At 37.2% G+C, this 21942-nt stretch overlaps 2 protein-coding genes across 3 annotated transcripts; one reads left to right on the forward strand and one right to left on the reverse strand.

Moving 5' to 3' along the window:
• Positions 1 to 1316: 1316 nt before the first annotated feature.
• Positions 1317 to 5089, forward strand: LOC113083902 (pterin-4-alpha-carbinolamine dehydratase-like). 2 transcript variants are annotated; one of them, XM_026254726.1, is made up of 4 exons: positions 1317 to 1467; positions 4267 to 4398; positions 4549 to 4629; positions 4751 to 5089. In XM_026254726.1, exons 1-4 carry the CDS (start codon positions 1465 to 1467, stop codon positions 4841 to 4843), a joined length of 309 nt encoding a protein of 102 aa, XP_026110511.1. In that variant the 5' UTR covers positions 1317 to 1464; the 3' UTR covers positions 4844 to 5089. The 2 variants fall into 2 exon arrangements, with proteins under 2 accessions (XP_026110511.1, XP_026110510.1); XM_026254725.1 differs by having other exon boundaries at positions 1463 to 1589.
• A 367-nt stretch (positions 5090 to 5456) lies between these two features.
• On the reverse strand, positions 5457 to 21671 carry LOC113083901 (sphingosine-1-phosphate lyase 1-like). Its single transcript, XM_026254724.1, has 14 exons — positions 21631 to 21671; positions 18375 to 18540; positions 14118 to 14185; positions 13230 to 13377; positions 12893 to 12972; positions 12387 to 12515; positions 9870 to 9958; positions 9463 to 9571; positions 9264 to 9362; positions 9002 to 9148; positions 8290 to 8528; positions 7964 to 8110; positions 7641 to 7761; positions 5457 to 7358 (listed from the first exon to the last, which is right to left on the reverse strand). The coding sequence occupies exons 1-14, from the start codon at positions 21640 to 21642 to the stop codon at positions 7194 to 7196; spliced, it is 1719 nt and encodes a 572-aa protein (XP_026110509.1). The 5' UTR covers positions 21643 to 21671; the 3' UTR covers positions 5457 to 7193.
• Between the last annotated feature and the right edge of the window lie 271 nt (positions 21672 to 21942).

Genomic DNA, 21942 nt, shown 5'->3' on the forward strand with positions numbered 1-21942 from the left:
TGTGACTTGTCTTATGAAATCAGATACCCCTGACAACCTATTTGAAACCGGCTCAAACCTGGATGACTGTTTGAGGACCAGGTTGTTTTTAAATATTGCTACGGTCTCCTCCTTCCAACATCTCAGCCGAGGTTTTTGAGAGGCCCCCATTATTCCAGTTTCAGCTTGTTAACCCCAAAATGCAATGCGATCAATGAAAAGTGAGGTAATCTCCATAGGGCACCTCTAAAGCCAGGTCACATTCAAACACATGGTAATAATAGTCTCAGTGACTGGGAATGCAATTGGCTGCTATTAGGGCTATACAGTATATCTAGCCTATATGTAAGGTCCTTCTGTACCAGATTAATAAGCATGGTTATTGAAAACTCTTCAGTTAAAAAGGATAATTATTAATGATGATGTTAGTTATAATCGTGTAATAGTATGTAAACTATATTAGGATAATAATATTTTATGTTAATTAGCAAGTTGAGGTGTAATTGAAGGTGATTCTTGCCTGCAGAGAGTGTCGTTGTGAATTGTGTGTTCACCACCAGAGAAATATTGCTCTGCCCATTCCCAACTGTGGCAAGGGGCTTATAAAAACACTGTAGAAGAGGTAAATAGCTGTCATTTAATTATGTTTATTTAATATATGCCATTGTATTTAATATATGCCACTGGCACTACAGGTTTGTATGAGATATTACATAAAGGTTTATTTTGCTCATAAAAATTCTAATGCATCCAAGTTCAACCTTTACATATTGTGCATGCAAATTTATCCATATTTCTGTCTCTCCCTCACCTTTTTTGAAAATGAAAAGTCACTATCAATATTCATATTCATAAAAGGCGCAAATCACAATGATCTGTAACCCAAACATGTTACATTTAATTTCTAAATGTAGAAAAGAAGAAGAACAGAATTTATCTTGACCAAAATAATATTATCTTAGGGGAAAAAGCAGAGGAAAAAATTAGGACATCTAATGTATGTGTGTGTGTGTGTGTGTGTGGCCCTAGATGAATCGGTTTACTTAAGAAGGATAATTTCCTGTTTTGCCACATTCAGTTAGGAATTTTAACATTAAATTGCATGCCTTTTTTCTTGAACGGACGCTCGCTATTACAGATCATTGTTTTTTTATCCGATCTGCATGAGTGTTGAATAAGTTCTCATCTGTGTCAAGCCGGTACATTATTAATTACACTCTCTCACTGTTTGGAATCACAAACACATTCCTACTTTGATCAGGCTTTTGGAAGGGCAGCCGCAGCAGCAAGAGCAAGGCCCATAGATGAATATTCAATAGTGCGTGCTGACGTTCCCTGGTGACTTTTCAAGAGCGTCCAAACACGCAACTCATACGACGTCCCTTCACCGTAGTGGGATTCGTAAACTCGCGCTCTGGACTCACTGGTTGAAATCCAGCTGCTTGCACGAGACCAAGTCAGCTCTACACGCACAGCGCCCACAACATGGTAAGAAACATATAAAAACCTTTTTACTTGTATTATGCGGTTTTTCACTTCTATACGTTAACTCTCGAACGTCCAAATTGCCACAACGATATGCCTCCGATATATTGGAAATGGTTGGACAGGTATGGTGTTATCTTTATTTTCACATTCATTTTTTTATTTATTAAATCTGACTTTGTATTGCCTATTATACGAACTAACAATATTTAGAGAGTCGAGTAAATTACTTTTTCCTTTTCATCTCCGATTCAGGGTTTTGCTATAACAATGTTCGTCATTTACATCATTTCGCACTGTTGATCTTTTTAATATAACACTCATGGTTTTACTTCGCTTTCATGTCGAGTCGTGTCTGTTCCTGCAGCAGCAGCAGCAGCATTAGTTCAGCAGATTAGACTGTTGCTAAGAGAGCTGTTGATGTCAGTCAGTTTTATCAGTGTTGGAGCTACATTATGACTGACGTGTGTTTGCACAGGTTCAGTCTGGGACAATAGTGTGTGGAGGGTACAAAAGAAAATGCTGACACAAATCAGCTTTATTTACCTTATATTCAATTAAAACCGCACCGTTTTCATTTTTTTTTCTAAGTTTTGCTCAAGCCTATATAAAAAGTCTATATTTTCAAGCCTTTTTATAAATGCATATTTTAATGTCTTGTTGTAAAACTGGTTTAAAGACCATGCGATCTTTGCTGAAAGGGCAAAAGCTAAGAGTTAAGTATCTTAGGAATTTCATTACTCCAACCACCTGAGTAATATGGTGGAAACTCTTAAAAAAAAAAAAAAAAAAAGAAAGAAAAAAAAAAGTCATTATTGTTTCCATATGGGGTTCACAACAACCAATCACAGTGTTTTTTTCCGAAACACCCCCCTTGGAATGGTTTTTTAAGAGTGTGAGTGTTTGCAAAACTTTTCAAATGTGTCTGTTCTTAACAAATAATCATTATATCGAAATATATTCAATATAATTATTATAATAAGTTTAAAATAATATAAGTTTTAATATATATATATTAGTGCTGTCAATCGATTAAAAAAAATTAACTAATTAATCGCACAATTTTTAAAAATTAATCGCGATTAATCGCAATTAAAAGACTTTTTGGATATGTAAATGTAAAATGTAAATAATGTAAACTCAAGACAAAGAAACTATTTAAATTCAAAATATGATTGTTTATTGGAATTTTTGTTTAACTTGTAACATAGATTTTCTCATGTAAACAACATACCTGCAATAAACCATTAATATCCTCCAAATTAACTGTTGGCTTGAAAGCCATATTTATTACAGAAATAAAAACACAGGCATGTAAGTACCATTTGAATTTCAAAACAATCAATGCCAATAAAAAACAAAAATGATTTCCATGTTGAATTCTAAGTGGACTGCAAAAAAATTCCAAAGTATAGTCATTGCCAGTGCTTTAAGTGGGCCGGTACTCACCGGTACTCAGTACCGCCACTTCCAAATATAGCTCTTGAGCGTACCGCCACCTCTCTGTGCGCCCAGAACGTGCTTGTAGCGTACCGGTACGCTCATTTGGACATCTGTTTTAATAGAGGTTTTAATCTTTTACCTGCACTGCCGATTTTCAGAGCGCCCTTCACAATGCAAGCTTCCTAATTCATCCCACCCAGAGCAGAAACTACATTACCCATTCACCCTTAAGTTATACAAGTGAATAGCGCATGTGTCGCTTTTCCCACTGTTAAGTGTCAACAACTCAATGTGGCCGGAGAAGGTGTGTGAAACTCGTTGTGAGTTATACTAAAGCAAAATCTTGAGTATTTATTGTCTGATAAACATTAAAAACTGTCTGCTGAGGTTGAGTCGTCCTGCAGCCCCCGCTGGCTGTTCATTGGCTGCAGCATCTTTTTTCTAAGTTCTAAAAAAATACCATAGACGGCAAGGCACAAATTTAGATATTCATTTATCTAATTAATCTATAGCCTATGCACAAAGACAATATGATCTTTTTGTCCCCTTTTTGTTTTAAAGCTTGATGAAGAGAGAGAGCGCAAGTTGCTGCATCTGAGGAGGACAGTGATGCACGCGTACAGGAGTGATTGACAGTTCGCGGCACTGTGTACAAAAAATACTCCGCTACACAATTATTTCGTTATTTTCGTTTAAGCGTATTAACTAAGCGTATTAACGTTAGCGTTACAGAAAGGTCTGATTTACGCACTGTTACAGTCATTGTTTTTTTGTTTTTTTTAAACAATGACATTTGAGTTCATGATTTTAATATTGCTGTTTCTTGTGGCAGACTAAATGAAGAGTAATGTTTCTTGTGGCAGACTGAAGAGTAATCCGGCAGAGTTTTATACTGAAACTTTCCGTCTAAAAGTCCTTCCTTGGTCTTATCCATATTTCTTTGCACGCTGAACACACATAAACCACAACTGGAAATAATAAAAACTGCAACCGCGTTAATTGCGTTATTTTTTTTTAACGCGTTAAATATTTCAAATTAATCGAATGCGTTAACGCGCTAATTTTGACAGCACTAATATATATATATATATATATATATATATATATATATATATATATATATATATATACACACACATTAATGTTATTAGAAATTATTTAGAAATTATTAGAATTAATAAGGAGTTAAATAATATAACTTGTAAATAAAACATTTCACAATATTATTTTATCTCTGTGTACACACTACATTTTACTCTTGGAGATGGCATGATTTGTAACATTCGTACAAAGTTCACAAAACCCCTATATACATGGAACTGTCGGATATTTTCTAACAGAACTGTTTTAAACACCCAGGCTGGGAAGATCCAGACTCTTACTATGGAGGAGAGGGAGCACCTCCTGCCCATGATGAGGAACGCTCAGTGGGTGGAGGTGGTGGGGAGGGATGCCATTTACAAAGAGTTCCTCTTCAAAGACTTCAACCAGGTAAAAACTTCTGGAAAACTGCCAAGAGAGACTAAGGCTATAAAACTATTAAGAGTTATATATAGTACTTCACAATTCTTATACATGCTGCTTGCATCATACTTTTATATACTGTATGCACAATGATAGGACATGCTCTTTCCCTTTCAGGCTTTTGGATTCATGTCCAGAGTAGCATTACAGGCTGAGAAAATGGATCATCACCCTGAATGGTTTAATGTGTATAATAAGGTAAATAGATAATTGGCTCATCGGTGTACCATTTTGATTTTGATGATAATGAAGACAAAAGTTTCCTTTTACATATATTAATTGTAAACTGTATCCCATCTGCCTGTTTTCTCTCTGTTAGGTTCAGATCACCCTCAGTACTCATGAATGTGGAGGACTCTCACAACGGGACATCACCCTCGCAACTTTCATAGATCAGGCCTCTGTCCTCTGAATAGACCCTCTCACTTGAAAAACTTGTCAGTCAACCTCTGTAGCCTGTAAAACTGGACCAAAAATATTGTGAAACTTCCTTTACTACAGGCTTGACTGTGTAGCCTGCCTGTTAAGCCTGATATTTTCCCAAAAAGTATTAATGGAACAATATATTTTTTTTATTATTTTACATTCACAATACATTAATGCACTACAGATCAGAGATGAGAACTGCTAGGACACTAAAGAGACCGGTCAAGCCATATTATGCCTTACTGTGTTTTATGGCTTATAGTCCTTTTTTAAAAGTAAATATATGGTGCCTTTAATTTCATTTGATGACATGGTTAGAGCCTCAGTGAATTGTATTAAGGCTGAATATTTACTAACTTTGGCACTGTGAAACAATTAATCATCTGTCAAAGCCTACTGTTTAATTGTTGTCACAAAAACATGTTGAGTTTAAAACATGAACAGCGGCTCTAAAGAATGCAGGGCCTCATGCCAAACTTGTGTAAACATAAGGGCTGGTTTATATTGAATTTTACATAGAAAAATAATGGAAAAGGAGTAAATGCAAAAACGAGTTCCCTTATTCTGTAAAACAGAAAATATATTACACGAACAGCATATTTATTTCAAGACAAGGTTTATTGATTTATATAGGAACAACAAAAACATTACAGGACAAAACTGAACTGGACTGCATGACGTGGTAAAGGTCTAGTCCCTGAGGCTGATGTAGCTAGTGTGTTAACATAATAGCACACACCCTGACGTCTGTGGAAGGCATTTAGGTGAATGCTGTTGGTGTTGTGCTTAATACAACCATAACCGTAAAGTTCATGTAATGCTTAAAAAAATCAGATCAAAGTGCCTCAGTTTCAGTAGTTACAGTAATTACAGATTATTGCTTTAAGGCATTAAACTGCTTCATTTAGGCAAGAAGGGTAACTGTTAGAAGACAAATATCCACATCTACGTCCTAGCCTAAGGCATGTTACAATTCTTGAGACTACACTGTACTAGAGTGTTATCATACAAAATAACACTGCCCTACCTCCTACTTGAAGTACCCCAAAAAGAGGCTTAAAAAAAGTACATGGAAATTACTGAATGATTAAAAAAAAAAAACACATTGAAATATGAGACGTTATATTAGTGATTTTAAATGTAAAAACACACACAGTGGTCACAAATATTATGAGTGCTTAAGGCATTACATTGCAGACAAGATCTGGTGTGATGTTTCCATGGTACCATGTCATCATCGTAATCCTCATATCACAGACTTCATACACAAATTAATGTCCCTTTTTGCTGTTCCAGGCCTTAACTATCATTCAATTGAGTTAAGATGGAACAAAGATCCCAAACAAATACAAAACACAAAAGAAAGACTCACAAATTAAGGGGGTCTGACTTTCTGAAAACACTTGTCATGGAGTACCATAACCTGGAACATGACATTGACTGATGATTAAAATTACCAGTCACATGACATTTCTCAGGATTTAAACAAAACTGAAACAATAAGTGTTGAATAATTTTAACTATTAGGTATGAGGTAGATAGGATGAAATGTGAAAACCCAAATGGATGGGAATTTGAACCTGAAAATATTATTGAACTTCACAACCTGCTGGGTGGATTTGTTAAGTTTTGCCCTGATATCATTTTCCACAGGTCATTTAAAATCAGAGATATTTTCTCTTAAATTAGCTGAATGTTTTAAAACTGGATTATCAAATCTATGCTAGTTACGGGGAATTTAAAAGAAGGAAATAAAATAAACATTTGCAACACAGGTTCACCTGAGCAGTACTACCATCCGAAAACCGTCTGCTGTGTTTTAAAGTTTCTACCGAGGAGGAGATATAGCAAATATATATAATCCTAACTCCATGATTTATCCATGTTGATAGTATCATGGATTTGGTTCGAATCTGCATTATTTGATTCCTGGGAACTGTTAATAACATGTAAAATGTAAAGTCATTGTGACAAGATTGTGCTCTGGTATCCTGAGTTTAAGTGGCACACTTCCAAAGATAATAGTGGAAATGTGATCAAATACATATGGTGTGCATCGGTCATAAAAATAATAAACTGACCCAATGAAACAAGGAAAACTGCACTCTCTGGTGACCAAAATTAAATTAATATGTCCCAGACCCTTCACAGACCCTCACTTGTGCACCAGTCTCTACAGTCTTATAGACAAGATACTGTCGCTCCTTAGTCACAAATCCCAGAATATCAGGTGACTATGGCTTATACATAAATGAGTTAGTTAGTAAATGAATGATTAGATGATTGTGGTGAACATCCCTTAAGTCAGTTAACGGTGGAGACCCCAACAGTCAATCTCAGTGCGCTTTAGAGTTGCCATTCATGTGCTTCTTATGGTTTTTGTGGTGCTTGTTCTGTATCTTGGGCACCTCAGTGCTATAGAGGCAGTCCAAAAAGCCCTGTGAGACCTCAGTCACCATCGTTCGGTCAGGAATGGATTGGGCCATGCCATAGATTGCTCCCTACAACATAAAATGGGAAAAGTTATTTCAGGGTTATTAATTAATTAATTATAGTTTATCAGAAGAGAGTATACATGTACAAATCGACTGGAGTGCCAAGTGAGGATTTTACTCATCTGCGTTGTTATGGACAATGATTATTTTGCCTGAAAAAAATGACTATATAAATCTTAAAATGTGAAGTTCAACCAAGACATACCAAACCAGCCATACCTATTTTAAATTGTAATAATACTTCTCAAAATGTACTGTATTTTTAGATCAGATAAAAAGGAAACCCACCATCCCTGTGGTTCTCTCTTTAGGATTCTCCATGATAATGGCTACTTCTCTCTTCACATCACTGATGAACTGCTCGGCTACACCAGGCTGTGTGTGTAGCATTGTGACACAAATATGGATGCTGAAAGAGAACAACAAAGAGCCACAAACAATGAGGAACAACTTTTCTGACCACTGCACTAAGGCCTTTACATAAAAACAATCAATAATAATGATCTAGGTGTATTTTCCATAACCTGATTAACTTTCATTCTGTTTTTAGGAACATTACATTAGTTTGCATAACCTGCACATTTTACATTGAACATTTTTTTTAACCATACCTAGATGGGAACTGCAGAGTGTTGAGATTCCAGCCTTTTGAAGTCAGTGCATTAGATAAGCGGAAGATATCAAAAACATCAGAGCCTAGAGCCACCACAGACACTTCTGGATCCCCGAATACAAACATCCCATCTATTTTACGGATTCTGTGGGAAGAGAGTGTTTTTTTTGTTTGTTTTTTTTTCAAGTTGTTTTTTCTGTGTACAGTGCCTAACTTGCCGTTCAAATTTACATTTACCACAGTTGATATACAGTCAAAGCAACACATTTGCCTTTGTCGTTCATGTCTTTCATGTATTATATTAAAAATGGAATTAATACTGACCCTGCTTTGATTTTGCGGGCAGTCCCGATGACTTTCCTGGTGGCGTCAACATATCCATTCTCACCCATGTGCATCATAGTAGCCCAACAGGCAGCAATTATGCCTCCAGGCCGAGAGCCAGCCATGGAAGGAGACGCGTAAATTCCTCCCTGCCAATCAGGTGCTACGAAATACTGGTAGTGGCGAAATTTCTTGTCACTGTAGAGCACCACTGAGGAGCCTTTGGGAGCATAACCATACTGTGGAGACAGAGACAATGATTTTAAAATTAAATCAACTTTGCATTTAGCTTTAATCTTCATCATGACGATATCTGGACAGAAATAAATAAAAATAGTTGTAGTTCTGTCAGAGATCGTTTGCATAAACGTTTAATTCACAAAAAAAAAAAAAAAAAAACAGTAATATAGTGAAATATTATTACAACTTAAAATAATTGCCTTTTATTTTAATATATTTCAAAATGTACTTTATGCAGTGATGGCAAAGCTACATTTTTCACCGAAAATAGTCTTCAGTGTGACATGCTCCTACAGAAATCATTCTAGAAGGCTGTTGTTTACACTTTTATTTTTATTTTTGTGGAAATGGTAGTTAAAAAAAAAAAAAAAAAACAGCAGTGTTAAATTATTTTCGTATTATTTTTCAATCTCACTGATCCCAAACTTAACAGTATTTTGTATTCGTTAATTTCTCTCACTAGAGTTCTCACCTTATGTGTATCAGCTGAGATACTGGTCACACCATTGACCCGGAAATCAAAGGGATCAAGTTGGAAACCTGCCTTTTCCATAAAAATGATCAGGAACCCACCCAAGCATGCATCCACATGGAATGGGATGTTGTATTTTACTGCAAGCTAAAAGAATAAATAATAATAAAAAAAACATAAATTTTTATGTACAAGACAAAGAATACATTACGGAAAAATGTGTAACACAATACAAAGGCATTGAATTACATGCCAATATTACCTTAGCCACTTCCACTACAGGGTCCATAATTCCATGGGGGAACTGAGGAGCGGAACACACCAGCATTGCAGTGTTTCTAGAGATGGCCCTTCTCATTGCCTATGACCAAAAAAGTAGTCTTTAAAATGATATGAACATCAAGCTGGTCAATATTCACAAAAATGTGCCTGTCTGCTGTGAACAAACCAGACAGCTGTACCTTCACATCGACTTTCATGGTCTTCTTGTCTAGAGGTATGTGAATGAGCTTCATCCCAAAATAATGTGCTGCTTTGTCAAACGCTGCATGGACGCTCACGGGTGCAATACTAGTATAGAGACAAACAACAACAAAAAATTACACAATGGTATTGAATAAAACAACTGCTTTTAAAGTGCACTAATGAGCACCAATTCTGTCCAAGTAAAATAAAACTCAGAAAAAACGGAATGCATTTTTTTATATAATATATCCTATGTAAATGAATAGCCAACCGTAGCAAACCACTTATATGTTTAAATCATTTACAGTGTGGGTTGACAGCTACTGTTGACTGACTTAAACAAAATTAGAGTATTATGACTGCAGAGGCTTAATGTTTTGACTAGACTTGAGATAGTACATACATCTCTGGGTGTTTAATGCCACGTTCATGAGCCATGTCTCTGTACGCCTTGCATGCCATCAGAATGCTTTCTGTTCCACCTGAAGTAACCTTTCCATGAAAGGAACACACACAAAATGTTGTTTGTTTTGAGTGAACAGCATTATAATGACTTGATATTAAGAAACGTGATATAATACAATACGGTTTTCAGATTTTTAAACAACAGACTGATAAATGAGCAAATGGAAATTTGTTTAGGATTAATTTAAGCGACTCTTGATTTATCCCAAACATGCAATTAAATTTAAACAATTATTACCAATCAATTATATTAACTTAACTTATAAATATATCCTAATCATTTAGATCTTTGATCCACTGGTTCACATTTATAACTGAGTGTTTGCTGCATAAAAATATATGCTGATTTTGGCTGTGATCTGAACAAAAACAATGACTTATTGAAAAATGCATATTGATTCTCTGCCAGCAGGTGGTGCTTTTGGAGCAGCATAATATGCAGTGTATATAGAAAAGAATTACCCCTTTTAAAATAATCAATTTTTTTTTGCTTTGCAGGGTGAAAGGAAGACAGTTTTTGTTTTATCCAGCTGCATTTAATCAGTACAACTTATAACATCCAAGCAAAAGATATAACACCAACATGTCAGAAAACAATTAAAATAAATAAATAAAACAGATTCAGTGATTTGGAAAAAGGATCACCCCCTTGTGTCAGTATTTTGTTGAACCGCCATCTAATAAAAAAAAAAAAAAAATTAACAAATCTGACGTGATCAGTTTCACCACAAATATAGACAAGTGATACCACCACACCCACTAGAAATACTTAATTGTTTCTGCTTTATAATGAAACAGAAGCTGATTGCGACCAATTCCCTGAAATAATGCAACCATTGCGACCCATTTGACAGATGCATCATTTTAAGTTAGAACAACTTGAACAGTAACAAACAAAAACAATACAGTAAAACAATGAACAAACTACGATCATCAAGCCCTCTATTAAACATGGAAAAATAAATATGTCATCATATCTTAGTAGTGCTGATTTCTTAGTTGCACAGGTTGCGTGGGAATTTGTGTCAGAGTTACGATTAAAATGCGACTTTGTGAAACGGACTGTCCTTAATTGTTGTTAAAGTAGGCGATGCCCCCTCACGCCCCATGGTACCGGCCCTGACAGGATATTACCACCAGCATGCTTTACTGGAGGAATGCTGTTTGGATGGTGAACCATATTTGGATTGCCGCCAGCCATATCGTTTGGTGTTGATGCCAAATAATTCAATTTTAGTCTCATCTGTCTCAGAATCTTGAAGGTGCATTTTGGCAATGCTCAGTTGTGACTGCATGTGGATTACTTGAGGAGTGACTTTATTTCTTGCAACCCTCTCATACAAGCCACATCGGTGGAGAATGTGTGATATTATCAGGGTTGCCAACTCTCACGCATCTGGTGTGACACTTACGCTTTCAGCATCAATCTCACGCTGAAGTCCAAGCGTGAGTGTCACGCCACATGCGTGAGATTTGGCAACCCTGTATTATGGTCACATGCACACAATAACCACTCTTTGTCATAAATTCCTGTAACTGTTTCAGAGTTGCTGTAGGCCTCTTGGTAGCCTCCCTGACCAGATAAAGCCTTTGACTTTTTATTCTGTCTGTTTGCTTCAGTTGCACTACCAAGGACTGTGATGCTCCAGGAAAGCTCTTTTAATGCTAAGCTAATCAAAATGACCACATGTAAATCACAGCTGAAAGTCAAATGGCTTTTTGTGCCACTGAGATGGTGATAAGCTAGACCCGAATGAGTTTACATGTCATTTTTAGGAGGAGGGTGATCCTTTTTCAACTCTTTTTATTGTTTTCTGACATGTTGGTGTCATATTTTTCACTGGTTAAAATGTTATAAGCTGCACTGAGTAATTAAATCTGGATAAAACAAAAACTGTGTCCATCTTTATTTCAGGCTGAAAAACAAAAACAAAATGTGATTCTTTTAAAGGGGGGTAATTCTTTTCTATAGAGGTTTTCCCAATAGTGACTGTACACATAACAGCACAGCATCTGACATTGAAACGTGCAGCACTCATATTTATTCAATGACATCATAGCCTTTTGAGGTTTAATTGTCACCATGAGCCATATTGCAATTCTTGTCTTTCCGTCCCCCAAATCGAAGTCCTCTTGAAACCATAATTAAGACTTTCTTGTACAATTTAAGACTTTTATGGCCATACATTTTATATAACTAAATGCAAGACTTTTTAAGGACCCACGGTAACCCTGTTTTCTATTGTCACAATAGCTGTAAAAAAACACTAGATACACAATTAAATTCTGCTGCTGTGTGAATGTAGCCAGTGTATTCAACTCTCATAGCATTCTACAGATTGTGTTAAGGAGATATTTTCCCACATTCAGCTATTATCTGAAGTGCGAACAACTGCAGAGAGCAGAGAACAAAGAGAAATTGTACAAAATGTGGAAGACAGTGGGAAGGACTGACTGTGCCACAGGAATCTGGCCCTCCATTAAAAAGGGCACACGTCATCCGCACCACTTCTGCCTCCATCTTCCTGACCCCAGGGAACAGGTCTGGGTGGAGGGGATTGCTCCAGGCAAACTCACCATATACCTGCAAACCAGAGGAAAACAAAACAAAATCCAGGAATTGTTTCTTGTTTTACAAAGCCTCTGCTTGATTCAATTTTTATTATTATCATTATTATTATTTAAAAGTCAGTTTTTAAGAAAATCAATACTGTGGGTTAAACAAAGACACGCAAGATAGCACAAATATTCTTGTGTTTGATCAAAACAAAATTCTAAAAGCATTTCAATTTTTTTTTCTCATTTTCTTGAAAAATTAGCTGAAAGTTTAACCCTGACTATTTTATTTTACATTTTCTGTCAATTTTTTTTTTATTGAAGCAAATTTAAAATTATCCCCTGGAACACACATAGCACTTGTTGGGATTTGCTGATGTAAAGGATTTAAAAAGGCCATTATACCTTTACCAAGAGATCTGTGAGCTTCTCATCCCCCCAGTAGACTGCGCCTGACACTTTGCCTTTCGCCCAGTCTACTTCACCTGAAATCAAGTATGAAAAAAGACTGAACTGAAGGACAGAACTATGGTGGAACACTAACTTCTAATACTGTATAAACCAGTACTATTATACCCTAATAAATAATCTTGTTTGCAAAGAAACTGCACCCACACTGAAGGGCAAATTTAGTCTGAGAACATCTGGCTGAAAATTTAAAAGTTCCTTATTTATCCTCAAAGCTTTTGGGCTCTCCCTCATTATATCAGATGGAGGTTGGGACAGGCTGAAGGTGACTTACTCAGTGTCTCATACTCCCTGATCTTGTCGAGGAGCTGTTTGTGGGTGAGGCCCTGTGCTGGTAGGAGTTTAGTGTAGCACATGCCTTCCTTCAGCGTGCATAGACTCATCGACATGTCATCTAATGCCTTGTTGAGTTGATTCTGAATCTGATTGAAAAAGATTGGAAAGAAAACAAAGTGTCATTAAAACCTCTCAATAATTAATAAATACAAGCAATATAGGGAACAGAGGAATTGAAGGGAAAATAAAAACAATTACTGCAGTGCTGATATGATGTTATTTCTTCATCCATTTGCAAATTCAAAAAGAGAACTTTAATGACTAGCAGTGCTCCAAGGCAGTGGTTCTCAACTTGGTTTAAAATGCTAAAAACACATCATAGTGTAAAATTTGTAAATTTGTATTTTCTAATTATTTCATTTTAACATATTTAAAACTACATTATTGCAAAGAAAGTTCTGAAACTAGCACCTTTAGCATAATTACAGAAGAACAAACCAGAAGAAATATTATAACTAGCATGAAAGGCCTTTGAATATTGTGTTGGACAACAGAGGCCTTTAAGTCAAAAACGTCCCCTGTTCTATTGGGTGTTTAGGTTGTAATTTGTAATGTTAGGATGATTAGATGCATTCAAATAAATATTGTAATGGCGAAAGAGTCTGACAAGACATTAAAATCAACCTGTATTCAGTTCTGACATGTTACACTCTGTTCAGGTTAATGACACAAGATAAACCCTGGAATAATCACAGGTTCTAATGTGAAAGTGCATTAAAGGATTAATTTCCGCTTCAGCATGAAAGTGGTGATTAATTTTCAATCAGTGAGTCAGAAGGAGAAGTGTGTAGAAAGAAAAGGAACTAGAAAACCACTAAATGCTTACTGTTGCTCCAATAAATGGGACTTTTCTGATGATTTTAAAGAACTGCTTCTTTACCCTTGATATCAGACCTAGAAAACATGACACAATGAGCAAATTGCGGTGAAGACATGACATGAAATACCTCCACAGCAAGACAAGGCAAAGAAAAAAAAAAGATCTGTTATATAAGGTAACCCTTGTTCCCTGATGAAGGGAACGAAGACATTGGTCCAAAGTTTCAGACATTAGCAGTTCCTCTTGGGAGCCCAGACACCTCTGACATCATTGAGAAAAGGCCAATGAAATCGATAAAGCAAACATTGCATAGCTGACCACACCCCAGATATCTCGGTATAAATAGGTTTGCGTAGAATTTGCTCACTCGTTCTGTTCTGAGGAGTCAAGAAGCGTCTCAACCCACTCAGAGGCAGTTCAGTTCAGTTCAGTTGTAGTATAAGGGACACAACATCTCCATTCCCTCCATCAGGGAACGAGGGTTACCACACGTAATATAGATTTTCCCTTTTCAGTCAGTCACTTTTATGTTGTGTCAAAGTTTCTGGCACTAGGGGTCTAGTTACGAGACCATGGGGGCACAGATGTTGCCAAGCCAGCATGTCAGTGGGCAGCAATTTATGCTGCAGCATCCGAGGAACAGTTGGGGGTTCGGTGCCTTGCTCAAGGTCACCCAAGTCAAGATATTCCTGGCCCCATACACAAGCTCTTCTCCATACCATTCAAGACTCTGGATGAGACTGGTTCCATCGGCAGATTGTAGAATCTGGTAAATGTATTAGGTATAGCACAAACTGGAGCTCTACAAATGTCTGTTAGAGAGGCACCATTCACTAAAGCTGATGAAGCAGAAATGTCCCTGGTGGAGTAAGCCTTACTCCCAGTGGGCATGGTAAGCCTCTGGCCTGATAGGCCATTCAGATCACATCTACAATCCAGTATGAGATCCTCTGTTTGGAGACAGCATTTCCCTTCTGCTGTCCTCCAAAGCAGACAAAGAGCTGTTCAGACCGTCTGAAACCCTGTGTGCATTTCTAAATGGATGCACAGGGCTCACACTGGGCACAACAGGGACAGGTTAAGGTCCCTGTCCTGTGGAGGGATAGCTTGCAAGGTTACCACCTGATCTCTGGAAGGAGTGATGGGAACCCAGGGCACATATCCAAGCCGGAGTTTCAATTCTATTTGCTAACAGAGAGGGCCTGGAGAGCACCCACCCTATTTATAGAATGCATATTTATGCATTCATGCCAAAGGGGGGCATTGTTCAGGGAACACCTAACCTAGCAATGGATGGATTCCAGTGAGGCAAACAGATCTAACTGTGGCTGGTTAAATCACCTCCAAATCAGCTGGGCCATCTGGGGATGAAGCCTCCACTTGCCTCGGAGCATGACCTGTAATGAGAAAGAGTCTGCAACATGATTGAGATCGCCCAGGATGTGCGTGGCATGCAGAGACTTGTTGAAACCCTTCAAAGCCAAAAGACATTGTCAACAACTCCAGACAGTTGATATGCCAATGCATCCAGGGGTCTGTCCAAATTGTGGAAGCCAATGGTCTCAAGGGAACTACGTTCAACATACCTAGGGTAGTGTTTCTGCAGCTTAGCGGAACAAAAGGCGCAGTGGCAGGAGATGAAACGTCCATCAGGGCGCACCGTGCCTTGTCTGTCAGGTCTGTCAAATAAGTCACTGACAAATGAGGGAACGTTGCCAAAAAATATTACACTGGCTTGGTGACAGACCTGTTGCATCAGAACGTGAGGAGAAAGGTAGTCTGTGTCTGAACAGGCTCTGATGCTTAATCTCAGTGTGTGGTCATCACAGATTGGAGAGCCAGAGAAAAAAAAATCATAAAGGCCCTGGATGGGAGCGTCGGACGACACCTCCTTTTGTGGACAAAGATGCAGCGCAATCACCCTCTTCACCTTGGGCACCTCCGTATAATCCCTCGCTGGACCTCCATTGGGGGCTATGAGGACAGAGGAACTGGTGTATCGTCTCCTGGTTGAGAAGAGGATCTTCCACATTTTCATCAGTTCCTTGTGCACCTCTGGGAAGAAAGGAACGAGGGATGGCCTTGGCTTGGTTTTGCATTCAGTGCCCAGAAACTAATCATCCAGCTGAAAGCATCCTAGGCAGCGTGGGGAATCCACTCGAGCCTGATGCTCTTGGCCAACCGGTCAAGCACAGCCATCATATCATGTCATCGTCGTGTCTGCCTCAGACTCAGAGTCATCGGTTTCTGTTTGTTTTAGACCGCCCCTCAGATTGTGTGATTGACAGCTAAATCTCATCATGAGAAATTGAACTCACCTCGAGATGAGTTAGCAAACTCATCCTGAAGCTCAACTGGAAGATACGAAGTGTGGGAGGATTGAGAATCCCACGGTGATTCCCCGGCAGAACCATTCTCAACTCACCGGGCTCATCACTGTGTCCTCATACCGGAAGTAGAAAGAACTGGAACAGAAAGTGGCTGGGGTGACTTGGGCTTTTTTGGCAAAGAACGTGAGCGTCTATGGTAAGGTCCCTACAAGCAGGACATGAACCATCCATGAGCCCTGTTTCAGGATGAGCATGGCCCAAACACTGAAGTTTTATGACCATTGTGCCGGTCATCTAAGGGAGACATGGTAACCATACCCAGAAGAACAAGGGCAGAAAGGCTTGATGTAAACACACAATTCCACCCATAAAGCTCTTTCGGAGATTTGCAATTTTAGGAGAAAATTTGCTCTCAAAGATTGTCATTAGGCCCTTTCACACTGCACGTCGGACCCGGCAAATTGGCGAAACATTGCGGGGTCGCCTTCTGTGTGAAAGCAAACATATCCCGGGATTGATTCCGGCATTGAACCCGGGTCGGGGACCTAGTAACATTGCCGGGTTCAACCCGGGACGAGCGATGTATGAACAAAAGCCCAGATCTAATGCCGTGCCAAAGTGATGACTCTTTTACTGGCTGTTTTAAAGGAAGATTATCGTTCGCGCCGAAAAAATATGTACAAACTGTAATGAAGCAGAGATCAGTTAGTTCCTTACTTTCCGCGCTGACGCTGAGATCGTTCACTTGCTTCAGTGAAAGTATAACGTGCCTTAAGTTTTCGACTCGTACATTACACGTCACGCCCTGATCTAGCGACCTGGGAACAATTGCCGGAACACTTTACCCGTGTATTTGCCAGAATGGCAGTGTGAAAGGGGCTATTGAAAACTTTGGGGTACTCTCACAACATAGCTGTTTATGAGAAGGGAAAGACTGCTGCCTGTGCCATAGATACAATGCCAAGGAGATTGAGAAGAGAATGAGTCCAACTTTTCACAGAGAGATGCTGCATTCGGCTTCGAAAAACTGAATAGAAGTGAGCAAATGCTACACTGGCTATTTATACAAGGATGTCCGGGATGTGGCCAGCTATGTAAATTTGGTTTGCCAATTTCATTGGCCTTTTCTCAATGATGCCAGAGGTGTCTGGGCTCCATAGAGCAACCCTAAGTGTCAGAAACTTCGACACAACGTCTAAGTGACAAACTGAAAGGTGAAATCTGTTGATAAATAAACCATTATACTTTTTCAACAATTACATAATTGTATTCTTCTCTTGACTCATGGAAAGATATAAAGATTATATAACCTACCATTTAAAAACAAAACATTTTTTTCAAGAAATTATTAATTACTTTTATTCAGCAGGGATTAATTTAACTAATCAAAAGTGACAGTAAAGACTTGTATAATGTAACAAAAGATCAATTTCAAATAAATGCTTTTTTTTTATTGATGTACTCAATTGATTTGTACTCAAAGCATCATGAAAAAATTCTCTGCTCCCATGAAAATATTAAGGAGCACAACTCTTTTCAACATTGATAATCACAAGAAATGTTTGTTAAGCAACAAATCATGATATAAGAATTATTTCTGAAGGATCATGTGACAATGAAAACTGAAGTAATTCCTGCTAAAAATCCATCTTTGCCATCAAAGGAGCAAATTACATTTTAAAATATATTTTAAAAAGTTAATAGTAATTATTTTCCCATAATATTACTGTTTTACTGTATTCTTTTTTATATAAATGTAGCCTTGATAAGCCTTATAAAGACTTCTTGAAAATATATATATATATATTTGTACCAACCTCAAACTTTTGACTGATAGTGTAAACCTGTCAACATATTTAACATGCCTAATAATACATATGTTCAAAAACATCATGATTCAAAAAAAAAACCCTGAGCGATAAATAGCACTTACTCTCTTTTTGGAAAAGGAAATCCTTTAGCCAGACCACACCAAGTGTGCACAGCAAAGTGGTCGCAATGATCTGCAATGGCTCCAGATCAGCACATTGAGAATTCACAAAGTGTCGAGCCTCCCCTATGTACAGCAGCACCATCTCCTTATACACCTCCAAGGCACTCTGCATGAGGAAAGCAGAAATGTTCAAGAAATTAACCCAATCTAATTTCAGAAAACAGCTGAAAAAACTACAAGCTTCAGCAGAAAACAACATACAGAAACCAAGAACTGACTGCTTACCTGCCTATATTACAAGTAACAGAGACATAAATCAATCCATAAACATTTATAGAAGATTCAATAAACACCCTACTACTTAACTCCTTTAAGGCTAGGCACTGTTTGAAGAATAAGTGCAAAAATTATGGCTCCCTATGATCAGCTTACCATAATGACAGCTATTATCAAATTAAAATCTTAATAAAAAAAATAATAATAATAATTAAATAATATAGCAGACTGAGTCGTACTTAATTGTCTCAGGGGCTTGGATTCACTAATTACACTTAAGACACTTTGGAAAAGGTATGTCTAACTTCTGCCACAAGATACAAGGAGAACTTAGAAGATTGTTCCAGCTGGCCACATCTTATTCATTATGAGATGTGATTCCACAAAAAAATAAAAATAAAAATAATAATAATAATAATAAAAATAATAATATATAATAATAATAACAACAACAACAACAATAATATATTATATAAATATATATATATATATATTTTTTTTTTTTTTTTTTTTTTTTTTAAATAGGCAGTAAAAAGCATATCTGGTTGATGCATTTCACAATCACTATTTTTTTACAGCACAATGTGGTTCTGCTTGATAACAGCAGATATTGTGTCCCAATAGCATCACCCCAACACTACGCAGGAAATCTGGAGGTCAGCTAAAAGTCTTAGATAACTATATCATAAGCATGTCAACTCCAAGTCATCTACAATAAATGAGCACCTTGATTCGTCTCCAAAAGCTTGACTAATGCTATAATTTGCATTTTGTTTAATTTAAGCATGTAAAAAGCCCTAGTTATACTAAAAACCATTTGAGAAAAATGAGTGAGGTGTAATTAGACTACTAGATGAATTAAACATGCTTAAAAGGAATTCATTTTCAATCATTTTGTCAAGGAAATAATGAATGAATCAGCCAGGAGCTAAACAACACCCCCTAAATAGAGTTCTAAGTCCATGACAAGCTCTCCGACAGGTTTAGCAGGGTTTGCCAAGTACACTGGATTAAGAGGAGCAGGTAAACAGGTCATGTGAGTGAGCAACTTTAACTTTGACCAGGACTGATGTACGTTCAGGATCCAAATATAACCACGGTGTAAAATGTGGACAGCCTTGAATTGAGATCTTTAAAGGCAGCATCCTATCAGTCTTATGAAACAAGACCGGATGGATATCAGACACAGTGACAGGATGGATATCAGTGCATAACATGCCATAAAAACTGAGATTATGTTATCTTGTAAAAAGGGCAAAAGCAATAGAAGAGACACATTGCATAAGAAATGAACGAATATGCACATCTGCTATGTTGTAAAACATCTTCTGTACTTGACAGATAACATGAATGTGTAAAATAAGTGTGAGACAAAGAATAAGTAAGTTTATAGAAAATAAGATGTCGGCTCAAACTGCTTGCTTACAGCTGCTAGTGTACTGCAGACAACCACACCCTCTCTAGCTGAGCTTTGATTATTTGTCCATTGTTAAGTCAAAGAGCTCATGTTTCCAATGGAAATGTCCAGATGTCTAAAGCAGGATCAAACACAAAGTGCTTTAGAAGCTCAGTCTAGGGCTTGGTGATATATCAAGTTGTTACGATATATCGATATATATATATATATATATATATATATATATATATATATATATATATATATATATATATAAATATATAAATATATAAATAAATATATATATTTATTTATTTATTTATTTTTTACAAGCTATATGGTATGAGGCTTTTCCATTTATATTGATATAGCTATAGTTTAATACAAGCTCATCTGAATTATAGCAGTGGACAAGGGGAAAGTGCATAATCTAACTGGTCCTTAACATGAGACATGCTTCATATTAAGGGCTTTAAAATAACTCGTAAGATAGTTAACATGGCTCGCCCCAGATACACTACTTGGTCTTTTTAGTGCGTTTGAGATGTGCCATTTTCTTTAGTGCATAACTTACATTTCACAAGTATATTCTCCATTTGTAAATGTTAGAAATTCATGAAAATATTTACATTTTGCTGTCTGGACTTATGCGATTCTAAACTTCACAGACTTCAGTGAACGAGGGCGACAAAAAGACGGAGAGCAATAGAAAAGGAGCACTATCGTGGGAGGGCCTGTCTGTTTGAGGTCACAAAGACAGCCATGTAAGATCAGTTCCATTCGAGAAAAGGGTAAAGATTTCGGTTGATTAAAAAAAGAAAAGCACTGGGTTGATATGTATCATTGTAGAGTGGTTGTGTACATACACTGCCAACCCAGTTGTAATCAGTAAGACATTTGTGACCCTGGACCACAAAACCAGTCTTAAGTGTCAATTTTTCAAAATTGAGATTTATATGTCATCTGAAAGCTGGATAAATAAGCTTTCCATTGATGTATGGTTTGTTAGGATAGGACAATATTTGGTTGATGTACAAACATTTTAATATCTGGAATATGAGGGTGCAACACAATTAAATAATTCAAAATATTGAGAAAAATGTAAAGTTATCCAAATGAAGTCCTTAGCAATGCATTTTAGTAATCAAAAATAAAACTTTGATATATTTACAGTAGGATATTTACAAAATATCTTCATGGCACATTATCTTTTCTTAATATCCTAATCATTACTGACATAAATTAAAAATCTATAATTTTGACCAACACAATGTATTTTTGGCTATTGCTACAAATATACCCCAGTAACTAAAGACTTTGTGGTCCCATTTGTGCCCAAACTCTCGAATAAATGACACTTCAAATGGATAACCATCTTTCTACAAGATAAGACCACCTGAATCTCCAGCCCTGAACGAGAAACATATTATATCAAATCAAGTATGTTGACCAACAAAACAAAGTAAGTTAACAAAACACAACAGCCCTGACAAGATGTTATTTTCTACAGTCGAAGCTTTCACTGTGGCATAATTACATCACCTTTGGATAACTGGGAACTTACTATATTTTAAGCTCACTCACCCTGTAGTCCATTTTGTTTGCCAAGGTTACACACCCTGTCTGCAAAAAGTCGTTTCTTTAACTGCTCTGTGAGAAACGGGGAAGACAGCCCGAAAGATCTTTGTTCGGCTTGTTTTGAGTGCGAATGCCCCGTTGCATGACACAATCTGAGGCGCAACCTTATATCAGGAAGTACCGTGTGAGTGAAAGGGGACGCGATTTGCTTTTCAGGCGTGTCACCGCGCACGCTGATCTTCAAACACACCAAGCGTCCTTCATCACAGCGATGAGTCCAGCACACATGCTGTTAGTGTATGTGAAACTCACAACATC

Source organism: Carassius auratus, unplaced genomic scaffold (assembly GCF_003368295.1).
Source record: "Carassius auratus strain Wakin unplaced genomic scaffold, ASM336829v1 scaf_tig00039411, whole genome shotgun sequence".
Taxonomy (NCBI): Eukaryota; Metazoa; Chordata; class Actinopteri; order Cypriniformes; family Cyprinidae; genus Carassius; species Carassius auratus.

Bases quoted from the DNA above. Each gene is read 5' to 3' on its own strand.
- LOC113083901 (XM_026254724.1), bottom strand. The intron at 8,529-9,001 runs GTGAGAACTCTA...CTGTCTCCACAG, and splicing joins TCTCAGCTGATACACATAAG to TATGGTTATGCTCCCAAAGG. The intron at 8,111-8,289 runs GTCAGTATTAAT...CTCTTCCCACAG, and splicing joins GCCCGCAAAATCAAAGCAGG to AATCCGTAAAATAGATGGGA.
- LOC113083902 (XM_026254725.1), top strand. The intron at 4,399-4,548 runs GTAAAAACTTCT...TTTCCCTTTCAG, and splicing joins TCTTCAAAGACTTCAACCAG to GCTTTTGGATTCATGTCCAG. The intron at 4,630-4,750 runs GTAAATAGATAA...TCTCTCTGTTAG, and splicing joins GGTTTAATGTGTATAATAAG to GTTCAGATCACCCTCAGTAC.